This window comes from Haliotis rufescens, unplaced genomic scaffold, assembly GCF_023055435.1.
Source record: "Haliotis rufescens isolate VD_foot unplaced genomic scaffold, xgHalRufe1.0.p SCAF_75, whole genome shotgun sequence".
Classification (NCBI taxonomy): domain Eukaryota; kingdom Metazoa; phylum Mollusca; class Gastropoda; order Lepetellida; family Haliotidae; genus Haliotis; species Haliotis rufescens.
This window is the reverse complement of record NW_025964367.1, coordinates 203,557-229,306: the sequence shown is the minus strand read 5'-3', so window position 1 is coordinate 229,306 and position 25,750 is coordinate 203,557. Positions and strand designations below refer to the sequence as shown.

Here is a 25,750-nt window from a genome sequence, read left to right as displayed (position 1 = left end):
GTGCCTTGTTATTGTGACTTGTTATTGTGCCTCGTTATTGTGTCTTGTTATTGTTCCTTGTTATTGTGTCTTGTTATTGTGTCTTGTTATTGTTCCTTGTTATTGTGCCTTGTTATTGTGTCTTGTTATTGTGCCTTGTTATTGTGCCTTGTCATTGTGCCTTGTTATTGTGCCTTGTTATTGTGTCTCGTTATTGTTCCTTGTTATTGTGTCTTGTTATTGTGTCTTGTTATTGTGTCTCGTTATTGTGTCTTGTTATTGTGTCTTGTTATTGTTCCTTGTTATTGTGCCTTGTTATTGTGTCTTGTTATTGTGTCTCGTTATTGTGCCTTGTTATTGTGTCTCGTTATTGTTCCTTGTTATTGTGCCTTGTTATTGTGTCTTGTTATTGTGTCTCGTTATTGTGTCTTGTTTTTGTGTCTCGTTGTTGTGTCTTGTTATTGTGCCTTGTTATTGTGTCTTGTTATTGTTCCTTGTTATTGTGTCTCGTTATTGTGTCTTGTTATTGTGCCTTGTTATTGTGTCTTGTTATTGTGTCTCGTTATTGTGTCTTGTTATTGTGCCTTGTTATTGTGCCTTGTTATTGTGTCTTGTTATTGTTCCTTGTTATTGTGTCTCGTTATTGTGTCTTGTTATTGTGCCTTGTTATTGTGTCTTGTTATTGTGTCTTGTTATTGTTCCTTGTTATTGTGTCTCGTTATTGTTCCTTGTTATTGTGTCTTGTTATTGTGTCTTGTTATTGTGCCTTGTTATTGTGCCTTGTTATTGTGTCTTGTTATTGTGCCTTGTTATTGTGTCTTGTTATTGTGCCTTGTTATTGTGTCTTGTTATTGTGTCTTGTTATTGTGTCTCGTTATTGTGCCTTGTTATTGTGTCTTGTTATTGTTCCTTGTTATTGTGTCTCGTTATTGTTCCTTGTTATTGTGTCTTGTTATTGTGTCTTGTTATTGTGCCTTGTTATTGTGCCTTGTTATTGTGTCTTGTTATTGTGCCTTGTTATTGTGCCTTGTTATTGTGCCTTGTTATTGTGTCTTGTAATTGTGTCTCGTTATTGTTCCTTGTTATTGTGTCTCGTTATTGTGCATTGTTATTGTGCCTTGTTATTGTGTATTTTAATTGTGCCTTGTTATTGTGCCTTGTTATTGTGCCTTGTTATTGTGTCTTGTTATTGTGTCTCGTTATTGTGCATTGTTATTGTGCCTTGTTATTGTGTATTTTAATTGTGCCTTGTTATTGTGCCTTGTTATTGTGTCTTGTTATTGTGCCTTGTTATTGTGCCTTGTTATTGTTCCTTGTTATTGTGCCTTGTTATTGTGTCTTGTTATTGTTCCTTGTTATTGTGCCTTGTTATTGTGTCTTGTTATTGTGCCTTGTTATTGTGCCTTGTTATTGTGTCTTGTTATTGTGCCTTGTTATTGTGCCTTGTTATTGTGCCTTGTTATTGTGTCTTGTTATTGTTCCTTGTTATTGTGTCTTGTTATTGTGCCTTGTTATTGTGCCTTGTTATTGTGTCTTGTTATTGTGCCTTGTTATTGTTTCTTGTTATTGTTCCTTGTTATTGTGTCTTGTTATTGTTCCTTGTTATTGTGTCTTGTTATTGTGCCTTGTTATTGTGTCTTGTTATTGTGCCGTGTTATTGTGCCTTGTTATTGTGCCTTGTTATTGTGTCTTGTTATTGTTCCTTGTTATTGTGTCTCGTTATTGTTCCTTGTTATTGTTCCTTGTTATTGTGCCTTGTTATTGTGCCTTGTGATTGTGCCTTGTTATTGTGCCTTGTTATTGTTCCTTGTTATTGTGTCTTGTTATTGTGTCTTGTTATTGTTCCTTGTTATTGTGTCTTGTTATTGTGTCTCGTTATTGTGTCTTGTTATTGTGCCTTGTTATTGTGTCTTGTTATTGTGTCTCGTTATTTTGTCTTGTTATTGTGCCTTGTTATTGTGTCTTGTTATTGTGTCTTGTTATTGTTCCTTGTTATTGTGTCTTGTTATTGTGCCTTGTTATTGTGTCTTGTTATTGTGCCTTGTTATTGTGTCTTGTTATTGTTCCTTGTTATTGTGTCTTGTTATTGTTCCTTGTTATTGTGTCTTGTTATTGTGTCTTGTTATTGTGTCTTGTTATTGTGCCTTGTTATTGTGACTTGTTATTGTGCCTCGTTATTGTGTCTTGTTATTGTTCCTTGTTATTGTGTCTCGTTATTGTTCCTTGTTATTGTGTCTTGTTATTGTGTCTTGTTATTGTTCCTTGTTATTGTGCCTTGTTATTGTGTCTTGTTATTGTGCCTTGTTATTGTGCCTTGTCATTGTGCCTTGTTATTGTGCCTTGTTATTGTGTCTCGTTATTGTTCCTTGTTATTGTGTCTTGTTATTGTGTCTTGTTATTGTGTCTCGTTATTGTGTCTTGTTATTGTGTCTTGTTATTGTTCCTTGTTATTGTGCCTTGTTATTGTGTCTTGTTATTGTGTCTCGTTATTGTGCCTTGTTATTGTGTCTCGTTATTGTTCCTTGTTATTGTGCCTTGTTATTGTGTCTTGTTATTGTGTCTCGTTATTGTGTCTTGTTTTTGTGTCTCGTTGTTGTGTCTTGTTATTGTGCCTTGTTATTGTGTCTTGTTATTGTTCCTTGTTATTGTGTCTCGTTATTGTGTCTTGTTATTGTGCCTTGTTATTGTGTCTTGTTATTGTGTCTCGTTATTGTGTCTTGTTATTGTGCCTTGTTATTGTGCCTTGTTATTGTGTCTTGTTATTGTGTCTTGTTATTGTGTCTTGTTATTGTTCCTTGTTATTGTGTCTCGTTATTGTTCCTTGTTATTGTGTCTTGTTATTGTGTCTTGTTATTGTGCCTTGTTATTGTGCCTTGTTATTGTGTCTTGTTATTGTGCCTTGTTATTGTGTCTTGTTATTGTGCCTTGTTATTGTGTCTTGTTATTGTGTCTTGTTATTATGTCTCGTTATTGTGCCTTGTTATTGTGTCTTGTTATTGTTCCTTGTTATTGTGTCTCGTTATTGTTCCTTGTTATTGTGTCTTGTTATTGTGTCTTGTTATTGTGCCTTGTTATTGTGCCTTGTTATTGTGTCTTGTTATTGTGCCTTGTTATTGTGCCTTGTTATTGTGCCTTGTTATTGTGTCTTGTAATTGTGTCTCGTTATTGTTCCTTGTTATTGTGTCTCGTTATTGTGCATTGTTATTGTGCCTTGTTATTGTGTATTTTAATTGTGCCTTGTTATTGTGCCTTGTTATTGTGCCTTGTTATTGTGTCTTGTTATTGTGTCTCGTTATTGTGCATTGTTATTGTGCCTTGTTATTGTGTATTTTAATTGTGCCTTGTTATTGTGCCTTGTTATTGTGTCTTGTTATTGTGCCTTGTTATTGTGCCTTGTTATTGTTCCTTGTTATTGTGCCTTGTTATTGTGTCTTGTTATTGTTCCTTGTTATTGTGCCTTGTTATTGTGTCTTGTTATTGTGCCTTGTTATTGTGCCTTGTTATTGTGTCTTGTTATTGTGCCTTGTTATTGTGCCTTGTTATTGTGCCTTGTTATTGTGCCTTGTTATTGTGTCTTGTTATTGTGCCTTGTTATTGTTTCTTGTTATTGTTCCTTGTTATTGTGTCTTGTTATTGTTCCTTGTTATTGTGTCTTGTTATTGTGCCTTGTTATTGTGTCTTGTTATTGTGCCGTGTTATTGTGCCTTGTTATTGTGCCTTGTTATTGTGTCTTGTTATTGTTCCTTGTTATTGTGTCTCGTTATTGTTCCTTGTTATTGTTCCTTGTTATTGTGCCTTGTTATTGTGCCTTGTGATTGTGCCTTGTTATTGTGCCTTGTTATTGTGCCTTGTTATTGTTCCTTGTTATTGTGTCTTGTTATTGTGCCTTGTTATTGTGTCTTGTTATTGTGCCTTGTTATTGTGCCTTGTTATTGTGCCTTGTTATTGTTCCTTGTTATTGTGTCTTGTTATTGTTCCTTGTTATTGTGTCTCGTTATTGTTCCTTGTTATTGTGTCTTGTTATTGTGTATTTTAATTGTGGCTTGTTATTGTGCCTTGTTATTGTGTCTTGTTATTGTTCCTTGTTATTGTGTCTCGTTATTGTTCCTTGTTATTGTTCCTTGTTATTGTGCCTTGTTATTGTGCCTTGTGATTGTGCCTTGTTATTGTGCCTTGTTATTGTGCCTTGTTATTGTTCCTTGTTATTGTGTCTTGTTATTGTGCCTTGTTATTGTGTCTTGTTATTGTGCCTTGTTATTGTGCCTTGTTATTGTGCCTTGTTATTGTTCCTTGTTATTGTGTCTTGTTATTGTTCCTTGTTATTGTGTCTCGTTATTGTTCCTTGTTATTGTGTCTTGTTATTGTGTATTTTAATTGTGGCTTGTTATTGTGCCTTGTTATTGTGCCTTGTTATTGTGCCTTGTTATTGTGTCTTGTTATTGTTCCTTGTTATTGTGTCTCGTTATTGTTCCTTGTTATTGTGTCTTGTTATTGTGTATTTTAATTGTGCCTTGTTATTGTGCCTTGTTATTGTGTCTCGTTATTGTGTCTTGTTATTGTGCCTTGTTATTGTGCCTTGTTATTGTGCCTTGTTATTGTTCCTTGTTATTGTGCCTTGTTATTGTGCCTTGTTATTGTGTCTTGTTATTGTGTCTTGTTATTGTTCCTTGTTATTGTGCCTTATTATTGTGTCTTGTTATTGTGTCTTGTCATTGTGCCTTGTTATTGTGCCTTGTTATTGTGCCTTGTTATTGTTCCTTGTTATTGTGTCTTGTTATTGTGCCTTGTTATTGTGTCTTGTTATTGTGTCTTGTTATTGTTCCTTGTTATTGTGCCTTGTTATTGTGCCTTGTTATTGTGCCTTGTTATTGTTCCTTGTTATTGTGTCTTGTTATTGTGCCTTGTTATTGTTCCTTGTTATTGTGCCTTGTTATTGTGCCTTGTTATTGTGCCTTGTTATTGTTCCTTGTTATTGTGTCTTGTTATTGTTCCTTGTTATTGTGTCTCGTTATTGTTCCTTGTTATTGTGTCTTGTTATTGTGTCTCGTTATTGTTCCTGGTTATTGTGTCTTGTTATTGTGTCTTGTTGTTGTGTCTTGTTATTGTGCATTGTTATTGTGCATTGTTATTGTGTCTTGTTATTGTGTCTTTTTATTGTGCATTGTTATTGTGCCTTGTTATTGTGCCTTGTTATTGTTCCTTGTTATTGTGCCTTGTTATTGTGCCTTGTTATTGTGCCTTGTTATTGTTCCTTGTTATTGTGTCTTGTTATTGTTCCTTGTTATTGTGTCTCGTTATTGTTCCTTGTTATTGTGTCTTGTTATTGTGTCTCGTTATTGTGCATTGTTATTGTGTCTTGTTATTGTGTCTTGTTGTTGTGTCTTGTTATTGTGCATTGTTATTGTGCATTGTTATTGTGTCTTGTTATTGTGTCTTTTTATTGTGTCTTGTTGTTGTGTCTTGTTATTGTGCATTGTTATTGTTTCTTGTTATTGTGTCTTGTTATTGTGCCTTGTTGTTATTTCTTGTTATTGTGTCTTGTTATTGTGCCAATTATTGTGCCAGATTATGTGTCAGGTTATTGTGTCCGGTTGTGTCAAGTCATAATGACAGATCTTATGTCAGGTCTTATGTCAGTTTATTATATCAGGTTATTGTGTCCGGTTACTACATAGAGGATATTTCATGTGTCGAGTGAAATATCATCTTTCTATCTCCCCCCCCCCCCCCCTCACGAACAGCTCAATGTGATACGTTGTCAACTGCTATAGTATAGGCAAGCAGTCCATGTTAACGGGCTATCAAGTCTTATGGTTAAAGGCGGCAGCGCCTGTGATGTAGGCTATCAACTCTTATGGTATAGTATAGGCAAGCAGTCCATGTTAACAGGCTATCAAGTCTTATGGTAAAGGCAGCAGCGAGTGTGATGTAGGCTATCAACTCTTATGGTATAGTATAGGCAAGCAGTCCATGTTAACAGGCTATCAAGTCTTATGGTAAAGGCAGCAGCGAGTGTGATGTAGGCTATCAACTCTTATGGTATAGTATAGGCAAGCAGTCCATGTTAACAGGCTATCAAGTCTTATGGTAAAGGCAGCAGCGAGTGTGATGTAGGCTATCAACTCTTATGGTATAGTATAGGCAAGCAGTCCATGTTAACAGGCTATCAAGTCTTATGGTAAAGGCAGCAGCGAGTGTGATGTAGGCTATCAACTCTTATGGTATAGTATAGGCAAGCAGTCCATGTTAACAGGCTATCAAGTCTTATGGTAAAGGCAGCAGCGAGTGTGATGTAGGCTATCAACTCTTATGGTATAGTATAGGCAAGCAGTCCATGTTAACAGGCTATCAAGTCTTATGGTAAAGGCAGCAGCGAGTGTGATGTAGGCTATCAACTCTTATGGTATAGTATAGGCAAGCAGCCCGTGTGTTACAGGCCCCTGTGCGACAAGCTGTCAACGCTTGTGTTTAGAGACAATCAACCAGGTACTTGTGGTCTAGGCGAGCAATTATACATTGTCGTAACGACAAGAATTTCTTTTAAATTTCAGATCATGTTGATGATGGCGCTGATAAATCCTAGCTTCGTCACTGCAGCAACGACAGGTACGACCGGGACTGTAACCACAATATCGTTGACAAGGCTGATAGAACGTTTTGCTCAACCGCGGACTGATTTCTTGAAAAATGGAATGTGGTAGTCAGCCAAAACTCTATCATCTGGAATTGACATTAACATAGATTATTTTGAAACGTTTTTTGTATTTTGATATTGAACAAAGTACGTAAGTGCATCATATCATATGACCAACGTGTTGATGCACATGTTGTTTCACAATGCATATGTGTACATGCTTACCGGCGTTACCCGTCTCCAGCAACCCACACTTGATGCATGTCATCGTATCACAGTTGCGTAGATGGATGCTCATGATGTCAATCACTGGATTGTCGGGTCCAGACTCGATTATGTACAGATCGCCGTCATAGAGCTGGAATATTGCCGAGTGCGGCGTTAAACAAGAAAGAAACTCTTACCGGTGGAGAAGCCTATTCGTTAAAGCGTTCGCCCGTTCCACACGTTTCATAGTTACAACCCCGTGGAGTTTAAATGTGATGTGCTGATCGCAAACTGCGAGCAATGCAAATCGATTGGGTTGTATGGCTCGGTGGCTGGGTTGATTGACTGCCCACGTACCTCGTCTGCGTGGATCGTTGCTTATTTCATAACTGGGTCATCACACCTTTATGACGTGTGAGTGAATGAGTGAGTTCGGTTTAACGCCGCTTTTAACAGTATTCCAGTTATATCACGGCGTGTCAGCTTAATGTGGGAGGAAAGCCCGAAGTGATGCAGGTCTCAGACGCTTACCACTTCGATGAAACCCACGAGCACGGGTACGGTGCTGACAAACCTAGAAACATAATCGGGGCGAACCGGGATTCGAACCCACAACCATAGGTTTCTGGCGTGCCCAAGGGACGCAACTCTGCACAGCGAATCGCGGCGCCTTAGACGACTGGGCCACCCGTGCCCCCACTTTACTGCAGACACTACGGGGGAGTAAATGTTTGGGATAAGTCTATGACTTTTCCCTTGGCACTCCGTAGACACATCCCTATTGCTTTAAAGCAGGATAGATGTGTATCAAAGTTAACAGTTAGTATTAAGGGACCTGTATGTGTATTTTGTGATTGTAAGATATGGTGTGAGTGAGCATGGCTGTTGTTTAACGTGGCTTTTGAAATATTCCAGTAGTATCAGTCCGAATATCGCACGGTTTAAAAAGCCAACCCCCATCCACAAGATATTTGACAAGAGTGTCTGAAGTCGGGTAACCAAGGTATCTGTCAATATGTACCGATAGCTAACTGTACATCTTTACCTCAGTACCTAACTATGCCTTCCGACCACGTATGTAGACTGCCGCGCCCTACACGACTGGCACCACTGCCTCTGGGTCAGATATGCCGACGGCTCCTGGCCCGACACAAGAGAGACATGTCACAAGTTCCAAACCGACCTCGCCTCCTTCTCCAACCCATCGGAGGCCTCTATACTGAAGGCAAAGCTGCGGTAGGGCTGATACTATAATCTCCACACAGGTAGGGGCTGATACTATAATCTCCACACAGGTAAGGGCTGATACTATAATCTCCATACAGGTAGAGGCTGATACTATAATCATCAGACACAGTTAGGAGCTGATACTCTAATCATCAGACACAGGTAGGGGTTGATACTATAATCTACACACAGTAGGGGATGACACTATAATCTACACACAGGTAGGAGCTGATACTATAATCTACACACAGGTAGGAGCTGATACTACAATCTACACAGGTGGAAGCTGATACTATAATCATCAGACACAGGTAGGGGCTGATACTATAATCTACACACAGGTAGGGGCTGATACTATAATCTACACACAGGTAGAGGCTGATACTATAATCTACACACAGGTAGGGGCTGATGCTATAATCTACACACAGGTAGAGGCTGATACTATAATCTACACACAGGTAGGGGCTGATACTATAATCTACACACAGGTAGAGGCTGATACTATAATCTCCACACAGGTAGGGGCTGATACTATAATCTACACACAGGTAGGGGCTGATACTATAATCTACACACAGGTAGGGGCTGATGCTATAATCTACACACAGGTAGAGGCTGATACTATAATCTACACAGTAAGGGGCTGATACTATAATCTACACAGGTAGGGGCTGATACTATAATCTACACACAGGTAGAGGCTGATACTATAATCATCAGACACAGGTAGGAGCTGATACTATAATCTACACACAGGTAGGGGCTGATGCTATAATCTACACACAGGTAGAGGCTGATACTATAATCTACACACAGGTAGGGGCTGATACTATAATCTACACACAGGTAGAGGCTGATACTATAATCTCCACACAGGTAGGGGCTGATACTATAATCTACACACAGGTAGGGGCTGATACTATAATCTACACACAGGTAGGGGCTGATGCTATAATCTACACACAGGTAGAGGCTGATACTATAATCTACACAGTAAGGGGCTGATACTATAATCTACACAGGTAGGGGCTGATACTATAATCTACACACAGGTAGGGGCTGATACTATAATCTACACACAGGTAGGGGCTGATACTATAATCTACACACAGGTAGGGGCTGATACTATAATCTACACACAGGTAGGGGCTGATACTATAATCATCAGACACAGGTATGGGCTGATACTATAATCTACACACAGGTAGAGGCTGATACTATAATCTACACACAGGTAGGGGCTGATACTATAATCTACACACAGGTAAGGGCTGACACTATAATCATCAGACACAGGTAGGAGCTGATACTCTAATCATCAGACACAGGTAGGGGCTGATACTATAATCTACACACAGGTAGGGGCTGATACTATAATCTACACACAGGGAGGGGCTGATACTATAATCTACACACAGGTAGGGGCTGATACTATAATCTACACACAGGTAAGGGCTGATACTATAATCATCAGACACAGGTAGGAGCTGATACTATAATCTACACACAGGTAGGGGCTGATACTATAATCTACACACAGGTAGGGGCTGATACTATAATCTACACACAGGTAGAGGCTGATGCTATAATCTACTCACAGGTAGGAGCTGATACTATAATCTACACAGGTAGGGGCTGATACTATAATCTACACACAGGTAAGGGCTGATACTATAATCATCAGACACAGGTAGAGGCTGGTACTATAATCTACACACAGGTAGAGGCTGATACTATAATCTACACACAGGTAGGGGCTGATACTATAACCTCCACACAGGTAGGGGCTGATAGTATAATGTACACACAGGTAAGGGCTGATACTATAATCATCAGACACAGGTAGGGGCTGATACTATAATCTACACACAGGTAGAGGCTGATACTATAATCTACACACAGGTAGGGGATGATACTATAACCTACACACAGGTTGGGGCTGGTACTATAATCTACACACAGGTAGGAGCTGATACTATAATCAACACACAGGTAGGGGCTGATACTATAATGTACACACAGGTAGGGGTTGATACTATATTATCCACACAGGTAGGGGCTGATACTATAATCTACACACAGGTAGGGACTGATACTATAATCTACACACAGTAGGGGTTGATACTATATTATCCAAACAGGTAGGGGCTGATACTATAATCTACACACAGGTAGGGACTGATACTATAATCATCAGACACAGGTAGGAGCTGATACTATAATCTACACACAGTTAGGGGCTGATACTATAATCTACACACAGGTAAGGGCTGATACTATAATCATCAGACACAGGTAGGGGCTGATACTATAATCTACACACAGGTAGGGGCTGATACTATAATCTACACACAGGTAGGGGCTGATACTATAATCTACACACAGGTAGGGGCTGATACTATAATCTACACACAGGTAGGGGCTGATACTATAATCTACACACAGGTAGGGGCTGATACTAAAATCATCAGACACAGGTAGGGGCTGATACTATTATCTTCAGATACATGTACAGGTAGAATGTTAAACATTATAATGTAAGGTAATGTACAGAATCCGAATCTGCACATTCGGGGTATTTTAGTCATCTGCCGTTATATCTTGAACAGATGGAAAACGGACTCACAGGTAGGGGCTGATACTAAAATCATCAGACACAGGTAGGGGCTGATACTATTATCTTCAGATACATGTACAGGTAGAATGTTAAACATTATAATGTAAGGTAATGTACAGAATCCGAATCTGCACATTCGGGGTATTTTAGTCATCTGCCGTTATATCTTGAACAGATGGAAAACGGACTCACAGGTAGGGGCTGATACTAAAATCATCAGACACAGGTAGGGGCTGATACTATTATCTTCAGATACATGTACAGGTAGAATGTTAAACATTATAATGTAAGGTAATGTACAGAATCCGAATCTGCACATTCGGGGTATTTTAGTCATCTGCCGTTATATCTTGAACAGATGGAAAACGGACTCCGAGTTTTCTACCTCTATGTTATATAATACCCGCTGGCTTCGAGTGTTCACGTGCCCTTATTCCTGATAACTATTCCATCATTTCAGTCCTCACGTCTCCTACTGGGTGGGGATCCAGTTAAGACCGCCTTTATCTGACCCAATCTGGCTGGATGGCATCAGAGAAACCGACTCCACCCGGTTCCCGATCCTTGATGGAGCGAGTCCCGGGTACGTCAACTCCAATATGATTCGAAGTGTAGATAGATGGACGACATAAACAGACTCCATGATGATCCTATCATGCTTGATTGTTTCAGATGACTGCACGTCTGCACACGTGTTGAGGTTGATATAAATATATCGGGCAAAAAATATTTCTCAACAAATGTGGTTCCTTGCCTCAATATTTACCTGGCTATTGGCATTCATCTGAACCTTGGCTATAGGACATGTTGTGTGGGGAGATATAGGACGTGTTATGGGGAGATATAGGACGTGTTATGGGGGAGGTTACGGGCGTGTTATGGGAGATATGGGACGTGTTATGGGGGAGGTTACGGGCGTGTTATGGGAGATATAGATATAGGACGTGTTATGGGGGATATAGGGCGTGTCATGGGGGGGGGGGGGGGGGGGGGGGGTATAGGACGTGTTATGGGAGAGGTTACGGGCGTGTTATGGGAGATATGGGACGTGTTATGGGGGAGGTTACGGGCGTGTTATGGGAGATATAGGACGTGTTATAGGGGAGGTTACGGGCGTGTTATGGGAGATATAGGACGTGTTATGGGGGAGGTTACGGGCGTGTTATGGGAGATATAGATATAGGACGTGTTATGGGGGATATAGGGCGTGTCATGGGGGGGGGGGGGGGTATAGGACGTGTTATGGGAGAGGTTACGGGCGTGTTATGGGAGATATGGGACGTGTTATGGGGGATATAGGGCGTGTCGTGGGGGAGGTATAGGCCGTGTTATGGGAGAGGTTACGGGCGTGTTATGGGAGATATGGGACGTGTTATGGGGGATATAGGGCGTGTCGTGGGGGATATAGGGCGTGTCGTGGGGGGGGGGGGGGGTATAGGACGTGTTATGGGAGAGGTTACGGGCGTGTTATGGGAGATATGGGACGTGTTATGGGGGAGGTTACGGGCGTGTTATGGGAGATATGGGACGTGTTATGGGGGATATAGGGCGTGTCGTGGGGGAGGTATAGGCCGTGTTATGGGAGAGGTTACGGGCGTGTTATGGGAGATATGGGACGTGTTATGGGGGATATAGGGCGTGTCGTGGGGGATATAGGGCGTGTCGTGGGGGGGGGGGGGTATAGGACGTGTTATGGGAGAGGTTACGGGCGTGTTATGGGAGATGTGCGACGTGTTATGGGGGAGGTTACAGGCGTGTTATGGGAGATATAGGACGTGTTATGGGGGAGGTTACAGGCGTGTTATGGGAGATATAGGACGTGTTATGGGGGATATAGGGCGTGTCGTGGGGGGGGGGGGGGGGTATAGGACGTGTTATGGGAGAGGTTACGGGCGTGTTGTTGGGGAGGTAAACCTTGTCTTGTGTTCCAGAAAGACGGGTGTGTACTGCGGATGTGTGCAGCTAGCAGACCACGGGAGCCTGGAGTGGGGGCTGGATGACTGTACTTACTCCAAGCCCTTCATCTGTGAGCGAACTGTCCGTGAAGGTAAACAGGGCACAACACCTGAAGCAGTAACGACTGTTGTAACTGTATCTAACAGCATAGCGTTACTGCAGACAAAGCGCTTGAATGGCACTGTGGAATAAGGAGATGATAAAATACTTTATGTATACTTTTTTAAAAAAAGTAGGTAGTCATGAAATAAAAATGTTATGATCGTCGTCAGAGAACCAAAACCTGACGCTTCAACACATCTGAAACATTGCACGTGGAAAATACAGTTCCCCCGTGCACGTGGGTAGGGGTCATTCAGTATAAGCCGTCAATCGCTCGGTACCATTGGTATTGTGGTCAGAATCCACACATAGGCTCTCACCTCTTGCTTTAAAGCAGTATTTGTAATCAGATTGGGAATGCGTCGTATACACCGTGATGAACGTATAAAGCGCTGCTGGCATGCTTCAAACTGCGAGGGGTAGCCAATATGTTCAATGTGTCTCAGTCTGTGATTTGCAGACTTTGGAACAGGTTTCTGCAGACACAGTTAATAATAGGACCTGCACAGGGCGCCTGAGGTCAACAACAAAAGTCCAAAATCGATTATCAGAAAGCATACTTTAAGACATCGAACCCAAACAGCTGTTGCTGTTCACTTGGAGCCTCCGAAGTTCATATTATCACGTGTTTTACCACCGTTGACACATTCTAGCAAGACACCAATGGTGTTTAGAGCGAAGAAACTGGGGCAATCGCCTGTGTAATGTTTTAGACTTTCCGGATATGTTAAGTCTGAACGCGTCCTAACGTACGTCATGCGAACGTCAACGTAAAACAACATGGCGGATTTGGGGTGGGTCTGAAATGACATGGGGCGAGATCACTATGACTGCCAGGACGCCACTGCATACTGTCCATGAAAGGGCCACTGGACAGTGCCACCGAGGCAACATACTGGCGCCAATAGGTGTTCCGATTGTGCGCCATGCTGGTCCGCGTGTCAAGACGATAACGCTCGTGCCCACCGTGTACGTATGGGAGCTGACAACCTCCATCAGCAAAACATCACCATAATGCAATCACCAGCCATGAGTCCTTTCCCCAGTAGTGTTCGCCGGTGTCAAGGCTCCTTCAAATTGCCATTTGGAGATGGATTCGGACTATACCACGCCGTATCAACGAATGTTTGACCACTCGGAGAGCATGACTCATTATTGTTTGTTTGTTTGTTGTTGTTGTTGTTGTTGTTTAACGCCGCACTCAGCAATATTCCGGCTATATGACGGCGGTCTGTAAATAATCGAGTCTAGACCAGACAATCCAGTGATTGATATCATGAGCATCGATCCACGCAATTGGGATCGATGACATGCATCAACCAAGTCAACGAGCCTGACCACCCGATCCCGTTAGTTGCCTCTAGTCGCCTTTTACAGCAAACATGGGTTGCTGAAGACCTATCCTACCCTGGATTTTCCCGGGCCGACCCATTATTGATCAAGTCATATCAAATGTTAATTTTATTACTACACACCCCTGTCGTCGAAACTGCGCTGTGGCACTTTAATGGCAATATGGCGTTCAAAATAATATAGGGGCGGTCGGATAGCCTAGTGGTTAAAGCGTTTGCTCGTCACGCCGAAGGCCCGGGTTCGATTCCCGACATGGGTACAATGTGTGAAGCCCATTTCTGGTGATGTTGCTGGAATATTGCTAAAAGCGGCGTAAAACCATACTCACTCACTCAAAATAATATCAGGAGGAATCTCAATACAAATTTGTTGTTTTGTCGAGTTGTGCAACTCTGGAAAATGTCAACTTTGTCATGTTAGACGTGATGAACGTGTACTTTGAAAATACGAGCCAGAAATGCCATATGAAGTAAGAATTAGATTCATCAAGTCTAACACATTCAAATGTAATTAACGTGGAGCCTTTATCCTACAGACAACAAGACAACAAAACACACAGCTGCTACATCACAGCATACATCGTCGTACACACCTACTATCACACAAGGCACTGCCGCGACGAAAACAACTGATACACCACCACCACCAGCTCAACTAGCTTCTTCATCCTCTACTACTTCAACCATCACTGTCACCGGAAACCCGACGTTATCCACCACTGCCACCGGAAATCCGACGTCAGCCATCACTGTCACCGGAAACCCGACGTCAGCCATCACTGTCACCGGAAACCCGACGTCAGCTAGGTATCCCAACGCGCTGACGTTGCCCACTCACATGACCATGACTACTGCGCATCCACAGACACATCACGTGACACAACATACCACCACTCCCGACGTCGTTAGTGTCATCACGGTGACTTCTGGTACGACACACAAGCCACACCAGCCCCGTGAGTATAAAGTTAAATAAACCTCGTTCTTGACAGTTATAGATTCTTTAAACGGTCCCTGTTCTCACATAAGGTGAATGAGTGAGTGATTTGGGACTAACGCCATTTAGAATAATATTTCTGTTAGTTCATGGCGTGTCAGCTGAATGTGGGAGGGAATCCCAAAGTAATGCATATCTGCATCAAATCCACAAGTTAGGATCTAATTAACTGCCAAAGCAAGAAACATAATGAGTCACTCTGAAATTCTAAAATACTATCATAGGTTCCTGGCACTTCAAAGGGACGTAACGCTGTACACCCCGCCTTATGTATATAATTACAGACTGTAGTGGATACGTGTTTGAGAAGCTACATATGCCAGGAGTTTTGTCAACAGGTGTAAGACAGTACGCCTAAGGGGAGCAACTCTACACAGCGGCGCCAAAGAAAAATACCCAGTGCCCCAATACTAAAGATACACCAACTAGAGCCTGAATCCTAATGTATCATGAGCTTGTTTGTTAAAATAAAACAGTTAACACTTCAGAAACAGACAGTATTTTATTGTACACACAAACGATGGATTAAAGCAGACCATTTATGATTATAAACATTGTTTGAAAATATTGTTATTGCGATTATAGTTTGAGGCAAGAGATACCAATAACGCAGCCAATTAATTACACAGCATGGGTGTATGGAAATACACCTTGACTGCATGTTCTTAAATGCCGCAGCAATGTTCCAGCTCCGTGACGTACGGCCCGTATATAACATAATCTGGACCAGTCAATCCAGTGATTGAAATTACGAGCAACGACCCAATGAAACGTCATGAACCAAGCCCGACCACCCGACCAATCAAATCACGTCTTACCACCAGCATAGGTTGCTGGGGACCAATTCCAATCCGGAATTCCACGGGGCAACACTTTGAGTAAATAATGACTGACTTGGATTGTGTATGTTGATATACTACTATGCTGATGTTACCCAAACAGTTCTTCATAGTTAGAACACTGCAAACTTTATTATTTCAGAGCTGCAGATGCGCCCTCGTTCGCGGAAACGCCGTCGGCTACCTGCGCACATTCACCTGTTGTTACCTGCGCATGTCCGCATCCGTAGAACAAGACACTGTCACCCCGACAGCTTACACGTGCACGCTCAAGCATGCTGTTTTAACGGGGCATCACTCAGCTGCGTTACCTCCTCGCGCCTCATCTTCGCCTGCCCGCCGCCGTACCCAAGGTGCATCGCTGCGTCTCATAACCCGGTTACATCTACCCAAGCTGTTGCGCATGCTCAAACATTAACCACAACTAACACTTTTTCAGCAGCAACAACTGCACTACATTCAACTTCGCCTACTGGAACACCATCAGCTACACATGTAAATAGGATGCAGTCCACGATGACACCCAAGAGAAGAGTGTCTTCGACTTTCCTGAGTCCGGCTTTCCAGGGGAACATACATTTTGATCAAAATGAAGGTTTAGCACTGGTGGGTATTTGATATCATGAAGTCATTGAAATATGGTGAAGTCAGTCATGCTTTTCAAAAACAAATTAAGTACATTATATTGGGAACAATGTAGCTGTAATGTTTGACATTAATAATACTAGCTGCTGTGCCATATATCATTAGTTATGGTGTCTTTGGTTGCCGTATACGGTATCATATATTTTGCTAACCTAATATGACACCGTGTACGGCAACTAAAGACACCAAAACGAATTTATCATGCCGAAAGGTTTACACTCAGATATTTCGGTATCTTTGGGGTCAAAGGGAGACTACTCTTCAAAGCCTCAGAGGCCAAACCTTGTTGATAAGTTTAACTTTATATAATCTTTATTAAAGTCACGAACGTGATATAAAAAAAATATAAACGTCCTTGCACATCAAAATTAATTATATTAAAACGCAAAACAGTGTCGAATAACGAATTTCTGCACCAGATTTTTCATATGAAATATGTGAGGTGGGCGTTGTAAAATCCAAGATGGCTGTTACTGATGGTATACGGTCTGATATTAGGTCAGTAACTACCATCTTGGATTTTTACTGACGGTATACGGGCTCGTGTGGGGTCAGTAGTTCTGCTCTCTGATTGGTCAAGTTCACTTTGAGGCACAATAAACGACATTATTAATATCCGTTCAACAATACCCATTTAACCTCACTTCACCTCCCGATCTCTGTGTTCCTCTGGACTGGACATGCATCAACGCATCCGCCATCATGATGCCCCTAAATACTGCTTGCCACCGTCGGTCCTAGTGTGTATTGCATGGTCAGTCCCAAAATAATCATGTCTGTGTATTTCAGTGCAGCGAATCGGATCAGCCTTTGGATTGTCTTTTGGTTCATATTCAAGATGGCGATCTGAAACCGAAAGTGACATACCATGCATTGCTCAGGCTTTTCCGTGATCTGCGTATTTCCATGACAATATCTCACTCGCAGCAAACAAAGACAAACTTCGAGGTTAGTGTTCACCTGGTTACGCTGTGCTGTGCATAAGACCCCGGCAAGTTACTGAGTTACGTCCATTAGCTGGAGCAGGATCCGCCGCTTCTGGATTCCAAACCCTGATACTGGAATACAATTCGCAAGGTTTTCTTTTTGGACCGTTTACAGATTTTCAACTAGACAAACATAGCACTAATATTTCCCTGTCAGTATGGTTGAATTACTTCAACTGATATAAGGCGTTCCTTTGTTTTACTGATTCATTTTTATCTTTCTTCAGAACTTCTTCCGGATACTAAACTTTTTCATCGAGGGCAGCTACAGTCAGCACTGGAATAAATACAACATGGTGAGGCTTAAACCGTGCACCTGTAACACGTATATTGTGGTAGATACAACATGGTAAGGCGTGTAACCGCGCACCTGTAACACGTATATTGTGGTAGATACAACATGGAGGGGTGTGAACCGTGCACCTGTAACACGTATATTGTGGTAGATAAAACATGGTAAGGCGTGTAACCGCGCACCTGTTACACGTATATTGTGGTAGATACAACATGGAGGGGCGTGAACCGCGCACCTGTAACACGTATATTGTGGTAGATACAACATGGAGGGGTGTGAACTGAACCGCGCACCTGTAACACGTATATTGTAGGAGATACAACATGGAGGGGCGTGAACCGCGCACCTGTAACACGTATATTGTGGGAGATAAAACATGGAGGGGCGTGAATCGCGCACCTGTAACACGTATATTGTGGGAGATACAACATGGAGGGGCGTGAACCGCGCACTTGTAACACGTATATTGTGGTATATACAACATGGAGGGGCGTGAACCGCGCACCTGTAACACGTATATTGTGGTAGATACAACATGGAGGGGCGTCAACCGCGCACCTGTAACACGTATATTGTGGTAGATACAACATGGAGGGGCGTGAACCGCGCACCTGTAACACGTATATTGTGGGAGATACAACATGGAGGGGCGTGAACCGTGCACCTGTAACACGTATATTGTGGTAGATACAACATGGAGGGGCGTGAACCGCGCACTTGTAACACGTATATTGTGGTAGATACAACATGGAGGGGCGTGAACCGTGCACCTGTAACACACGTATATTGTGGTAGATACAACATGGAGGGGCGTGAACCGCGCAGCTGTAACACGTATATTGTGGTAGACACAACATGGAGAGGCGTGAACCGCGCACCTGTAACACGTATATTGTGGTAGATACAACATGAAGCGGCGTGAACCGCGCACCTGTAACGCGTATATTGTGGTAGGTGCAACATAGAGGGGCGTGAACCGCGCACCTGTAACACGTATATTGTGGTAGATACAACATGGAGGGGCGTGAACCCGCGTCTGTAACACATATATTGTGGTAGATACAGCATGGAGGGGTGTGAACCGCGCGTCTGTAACACGTATATTGTGGTAGATACAACATGGTGAGGCTTAAACCGCGCACCTGTAACACGTATATTGTTGTAGATACAGCATGGAGGGGCGTGAACCGCGCGTCTGTAACACGTATATTGTGGTAGATACAACATGGAGGGGTGTGAACCGCGCGTCTGTAACACGTATATTGTGGTAGATACAGCATGGAGGGGTGTGAACCGCGCGTCTGTAACACGTATATTGTGGTAGATACAGCATGGAGGGGTGTGAACCGCGCGTCTGTAACACGTATATTGTGGTAGATACAGCATGGAGGGGCGTGAACCGTGCACCTGTAACACGTATATTGTGGTAGATACAACATGGAGGGGCGTGAACCGCTCACCTGTAACACGTATATTGTGGTAGATACAACATGTAGGGGCATGAACCGCGCACCTGTAACACGTATATTGTGGTAGATACAAAATGGAGGGGGCATGAACCGCGCACTTGTAACACGTATATTGTGGTAGATACAACATGGAGGGGCGTGAACCGCTCACCTGTAACACGTATATTGTGGTAGATACAACATGGAGGGGCGTGAACCGCGCACCTGTTACACGTATATTGTGGTAGATACAGCATGGAGGGGTGTGAACCGCGCGTCTGTAACACGTATATTGTGGTAGATACAGCATGGAGGGGCGTGAACCGTGCACCTGTAACACGTATATTGTGGTAGATACAGCATGGAGGGGTGTGAACCGCGCGTCTGTAACACGTATATTGTGGTAGATACAGCATGGAGGGGCGTGAACCGTGCACCTGTAACACGTATATTGTGGTAGATACAACATGGAGGGGCGTGAACCGCTCACCTGTAACACGTATATTGTGGTAGATACAACATGTAGGGGCATGAACCGCGCACCTGTAACACGTATATTGTGGTAGATACAAAATGGAGGGGGCATGAACCGCGCACTTGTAACACGTATATTGTGGTAGATACAACATGGAGGGGCGTGAACCGCTCACCTGTAACACGTATATTGTGGTAGATACAACATGGAGGGGCGTGAACCGCGCACCTGTTACACGTATATTGTGGTAGATACAGCATGGAGGGGTGTGAACCGCGCGTCTGTAACACGTATATTGTGGTAGATACAGCATGGAGGGGCGTGAACCGTGCACCTGTAACACGTATATTGTGGTAGATACAACATGGAGGGGCGTGAACCGCGCACCTGTAAAACGTATATTGTGGTAGATACAACATGGTAAGGCGTATAACCGCGCACTTGTAACACACGTATATTGTGGTAGATACAACATGGTGAGGCGTGAACCGCGCACCTGTAACACGTATATTGTGGTAGATACAACATGGAGGGGCGTGAACCGTGCACCTGTAACACACGTACATTGTGGTAGATACAACATGGTGAGGCGTGAACCGCGCACCTGTAACACACGTATATTGTGGTAGATACAGCATGGAGGGGCGTGAACCGCGCACCTGTAACACGTATATTGTGGTAGATACAACATGGTGAGGCGTGAACCGCGCACCTGTAACGCGTATATTGTGGTAGATACAACATGGAGGGGCGTGAACCGTGCACCTGTAACACACGTACATTGTGGTAGATACAACATGGTGAGGCGTGAACCGCGCACCTGTAACACACGTATATTGTGGTAGATACAGCATGGAGGGGCGTGAACCGCGCACCTGTAACACGTATATTGTGGTAGATACAACATGGTGAGGCGTGAACCGCGCACCTGTAACGCGTATATTGTGGTAGATACAACATGGTAAGGCGTATAACCGCGCACCTGTAACACACGTATATTGTGGTATATACAACATGGTGAGGCTTAAACCGCGCACCTGTAACACGTATATTGTGGTATATACAACATGGTGAGGCTTAAACCGCGCACCTGTAACACGTATATTGTGGGAGATACAGCATGGAGGGGCGTGAACCGCGCGTCTGTAACACGTATATTTTGGAGATACAACATGGAGGGTTGTATTTTGCGGTGGATTCCACATGGTGCGGCGTTGCTCACGTACCAATCTCGCCTGTGCGTTAATGCAACATAAGCCATGTAACCTTCTCCCATACAAGTAAATACAACATAGAACGGTACGTACATATACATATATTTAGTTTCTTCTCGTTTTGTGCTGAAGTTTGACATTAACACTGCAGAGCCTGTGTGACGTCATATCTATTGTGGAGGTGTTCCTGAACAGAAACATCCAACACCTGCCCCTGAGTGACGTCATCAGCAGGACGTATTCGCATATTGGTGAGCTACCTGCTGTTTCATGTACAGACGCTGCAGAAACATAGTCACCAGAAGTCCAAGCAGTGTGTCTTTCATAGTGTGTCAAGTAAATCACTGATAATCCTAAATGAAATATACAGAATTTGAACTTATTTTTTTAAATCCTGTCACTTTTGAAGGGCCTGATTGACATTTAGATTTCGACTGCCTACCAAAAGAAATAAAACTCGTTTACTTACAAGCAAAACAAGAAAAGCATAAAAAGAATTAACACGCAGAACGTAAGTTTGATTTCAGAAATACTAATTAAGCGTATACCAAGAAAAATGATGAAGCACTTCCACTACCGTGACAAGAATGGTCTCGGAAACATAACACACATCCGCCCGACAGCACCGCTTAATACGTCATTCAACGACGGTAAGTATTCTTCACACATTATCGAAATGAACCATCACCCTGATTTTGGAACATATGCGAAGACGTATCCAGTCACACCATAAACGCCCCACTGATTAAAGCAGCTGAGTGAGTGAGTTGGGTTTAACGCCGCTTTGAACAGTATTCCACTTATACCACGGCGTGTCAGCTTAATGTGGGAGAAAAGCCCGAAGTGATGCAGGACTTTGACGTTTACCAACTCACGAGCACAGGTCCTAAATAATTGCGATAAATGATATCAAAGGTATAGTTTTGTTGTTGTTAATCACCACACGTGGTACTCTTCCAGCTTTATGATGGAAATGATTGAGTTTTGACCCCTTGTTTCATCGTACACCGACGGCATTGGGTGTTGCTCATAATATCAATCACTGGATTGTCTAGTGAAGACTCGAGTTTGTACAAGACGTCCTGATATTGCTGAACTGTTGCTGGGTTCGTTGATGATGGCGTCACGTCCATACAGCAGATAAATATACACAAACTATTTCATATCTTCCGCCGTTGATAATATAACCAATGCTGTTACACATGTTGTAGATGTCGTCGTCGCTATCGTGCTGATGAAGGTGCCAGTGCTGCAGGTGGCGCTCGTAGACAGGTAGGGTGCGGCGTTGTCACGTTAAACCAACACCACCATCACAAACACACGCATCTGCCACCAGAAGTAGGTTTTCCTTAAATTATTAAATATCAGTTGTAGAATTATCGAGAGGATATTTAACAATCAGTTGTGACCCGTGAAGATCCGGGTTAGAATAGGTCTTCAGCAATCCATGTTTGCCGTAAACGGTGACTATGCTTGTCGTAAGAGACGACTAACGGTATAGGGTGGTCAGGCTCGCTGACTTGGTTGATGCATGTCATCGTATCCCAATTGCGTGGATCGATGCTCATGATGTCAATCACTGGATTTTCAATCCAGACTCGATTATTTACAGACCGCCGTCATATAGCTGGACTATTGCTGAATGCGGCGTTAAACAAACAAAACATATCAGTTCTTATTCTAGTATATAAGATAGCTAAGCAATAAATCGCAAAAATCAATGAAAAATGAAGCGTGCTTTGTTTATCCTCTCTGTTGTTTTATTTTTTAGTGTTTTATTTTTGTTTTTCGTACAATAAAACACTGCGCCCCCCCATGGTTTATTCTCCCTGCAGTGTTTTATTGTACGATAAACAACGACCACGAGTCGTTTATTTCTTAAATAATTTAAGGTGTGACAGAACACACCATGGATCAATGCATCAGGTAACATGGCCTTTGTTATATCTCACTGGCTAACCATTGTTACAGCCAGCGCACCACACGCACGCACACGCACGCACACGCACGCACACGCACGCACACACACGCACACGCACGCACACACACACATTTGGAAATCCTCACTCAGTTACATTACGCAATGTCATATCAATATTTGGATTTTTCATCACTTTGAGAAACATGTAGTGGACGAGAGACCTATTAAGAAAGTCTTAATTGAGTCAGTGGTAAAAACTATATAATGAAGCACAACAATTATAAATATACTAAAACATTTCATGTTACATGGGAATGTGTTGTAATAGCAACGACAGCGGGTTGGTGCTGAGCCCCGTGTTGTCTCTGACCGCCTACAGCAGGGAGCGACATGTCAGTCTTACTCATACGTTCAACCTCCTTCACACGAAAAGCGGAGATCAGGTAAGAAGCATTAATCGTATCGTATGTTTCAGTGACGAGTTGTCATATTGTACGAAAGCCTAATGGCGGCACTTTGGTAGCATTAATTATTTTTTAAATTTCTCGTTATTTCAACTATTTTCTCGTTGCTTCGAGTGATTTGTGTGAGTGAGTATGGTTTTACGCCGCTTTTAGCAATATTCCAGCAATATCACGGCGAGGGACACCCGAAATGGGCTTCACATATTGAACCCATGTCGGGAATCGGACCCGGGTTTTCGGCTTGACGAGCGAATGCTTTAACCACTTGTCTACCCGACCGCCCTCGTTGCTTCCAATTTTTCTCTCGTTACTTCTATCATTTTCTCGTTATTTCAAGTTTATTTCAAAAACGACATTACGAGTTTTTTCTCTTTTCTTCGATTATTTTCTCGTTATTCCGAAACTTCGAGAAAGTGACTGAAATAGCGAGAAAATAAACGAAGTAACGAAAAAGAACTCGAAATTTCGAGAAAAAGTTGAAATAAGGAGAAAATTCGATTTAAAAAAATTAATGCTACCAAAAAGGCACCATTAAGCTTGCGTAATATTAAGGGCAAAGCATTACGGATAACGTGTCCCGAGTGAATAAATTTTGTAAGTTTCGAGTCTCGGCCTGAATGTTCCTCATGAAATCACAAAATAGTGTGCGCCTACTTCTCAAATCTATCAGGAACAATACGCTGTTGTGTGACATCTTGATAGCAACGCCGCGATATAACTAGAATACTGTTAAAAGCGGCGTAAACCCACTCACTCATTCTTGATAGCAGGGGCCATATCAAAAACATTCAGATTAGGAGCGGTAGAACAAGAGGCGTAGATAAGCCAAACAGCAATATGAAAAATGATAATTCGCAGTCGATCTCCGACCCCGGTTCTTTGCGGTCGAATCTTCACATTTCCAGGGCTATCATTCAACAAATTTTCGAGAAAATGACTGAAATAACGAGAAATTGCACATGTATATTATTCATATCTTGTGTGAGAGTGCTACACTCTAAAATATATATATGTCATTACAGGATTTCATGTTTCTAGGTTTGTCAGCACCATACCCGTTCTCGTGGGTTTCACCAAAGTGGTAAATGTCTGAGACCTGCATCACGTCGGGCTTTCCTCCCAACATTTAAGCTTACACGCCGTGATATGACTGGAATATTGTTCAAAGCGGCCTTAAACCCAACTCACTCACTCATGACATAATTAATTACAATCAGAATAAACGGCTAACATCTGAAACAATAAAAAACAACTGCCTCAACAAAAAATAATTTAAAACAAGGACTCCGTGCCTTTGGAACAAACCAGTGACGAGGAATCTAACTTACATCGGATTTTTGTATTTTCTTGTGAAAATCTTTTTTGGAAACAGTAACTGGTTCCGGATATAACAAAACGGTTGACTATGTTTCCTTGACAACAGTTCCGTGTACTAGAGATGGAGGAGGGTGGGCACCCCATGCAGTGTGTGTTCTGGGATAACAGTTCCAGGTAGGTGTGGGGTTAGTGAGTTAAAATGTAAGGTCACATCGGCATTATTTCAGCCATATAGCGACAGGCAGGTGTGGACTTGTGCATCGTCTGTACGTACATTACACATGTATTACACTACACATTACACATGTACGTACATATTGACACATTAGAAAACGGCTGAGCGGTGTACGTACATATTGACACATTAGAAAACGGCTGAACGGTGTAATGCAAGTTTTGGGGACAACAGAGAACTTGAAATTCATCGCCTTTTGGGGACATCAGAGAGCTTGAAATTCATCGCAGACTGTGATGTCATATATCTTTTTGCATTACCATTAGCATTACCATTATCAATTATTCATTGTCTGGCATATATGCAAGTAAAAGTATTAGTATGTTAAAATATTGCTTAAAGGCTTTTTGTTGTTGTTTCCATATCGCGGGATCCAAATTCAATTTTCCTCGGTTAAATCTACAGATAAACTATTTCTATATTGAATATATAATATATTTATATCCTATTTTTCATATTCCTAATACAAGAGCATGGTCGACATATGGATGCACTATGACGTCATCAAACAACTTGACGTCACAGTGTTACTGCAACCACACCACCAACTTTGCCATTCTGATGCAGATTAATGACTTTGAGGTGCGAAAGATATCTCCCTTTGCCACAATATTTGAAGCTGATGTAATGGAGCAATGTTTCTGATTTCCATGGTAATATAATGGAATTACTATAGTTTGTTATTTGTTATAAGGTCATATCTTAACGCAACCCCCCCCCCCCCCCCCCCCCCCCCCACACACACACACACCCTCGCAGTGACAAGGAGGTAGATTATACTATGCTTCTGTTAGTTGACAAATATCTCTGTGAGAATAAGGTGAGGGTGAAATTGGG

At 42.3% G+C, this 25,750-nt stretch overlaps 1 protein-coding gene across 1 annotated transcript in view; it reads left to right on the top strand.

Annotated features, from left to right (window-relative positions):
• Positions 1-25,750, top strand: part of LOC124121166 — a 50,949-nt gene that overhangs the window by 7,650 nt on the left and 17,549 nt on the right. The window contains exons 2-15 of the mRNA XM_048388628.1: positions 6,531-6,585; positions 7,903-8,056; positions 11,128-11,250; positions 12,599-12,714; positions 14,614-15,033; positions 16,056-16,519; positions 17,348-17,506; positions 17,772-17,840; positions 21,128-21,227; positions 21,504-21,626; positions 22,188-22,248; positions 23,226-23,340; positions 24,785-24,852; positions 25,384-25,495. Coding sequence (XP_048244585.1) covers positions 6,531-6,585; positions 7,903-8,056; positions 11,128-11,250; positions 12,599-12,714; positions 14,614-15,033; positions 16,056-16,519; positions 17,348-17,506; positions 17,772-17,840; positions 21,128-21,227; positions 21,504-21,626; positions 22,188-22,248; positions 23,226-23,340; positions 24,785-24,852; positions 25,384-25,495 — 2,139 coding nt within the window. The remainder of the gene's footprint in view (positions 1-6,530; positions 6,586-7,902; positions 8,057-11,127; positions 11,251-12,598; positions 12,715-14,613; positions 15,034-16,055; positions 16,520-17,347; positions 17,507-17,771; positions 17,841-21,127; positions 21,228-21,503; positions 21,627-22,187; positions 22,249-23,225; positions 23,341-24,784; positions 24,853-25,383; positions 25,496-25,750) is intronic.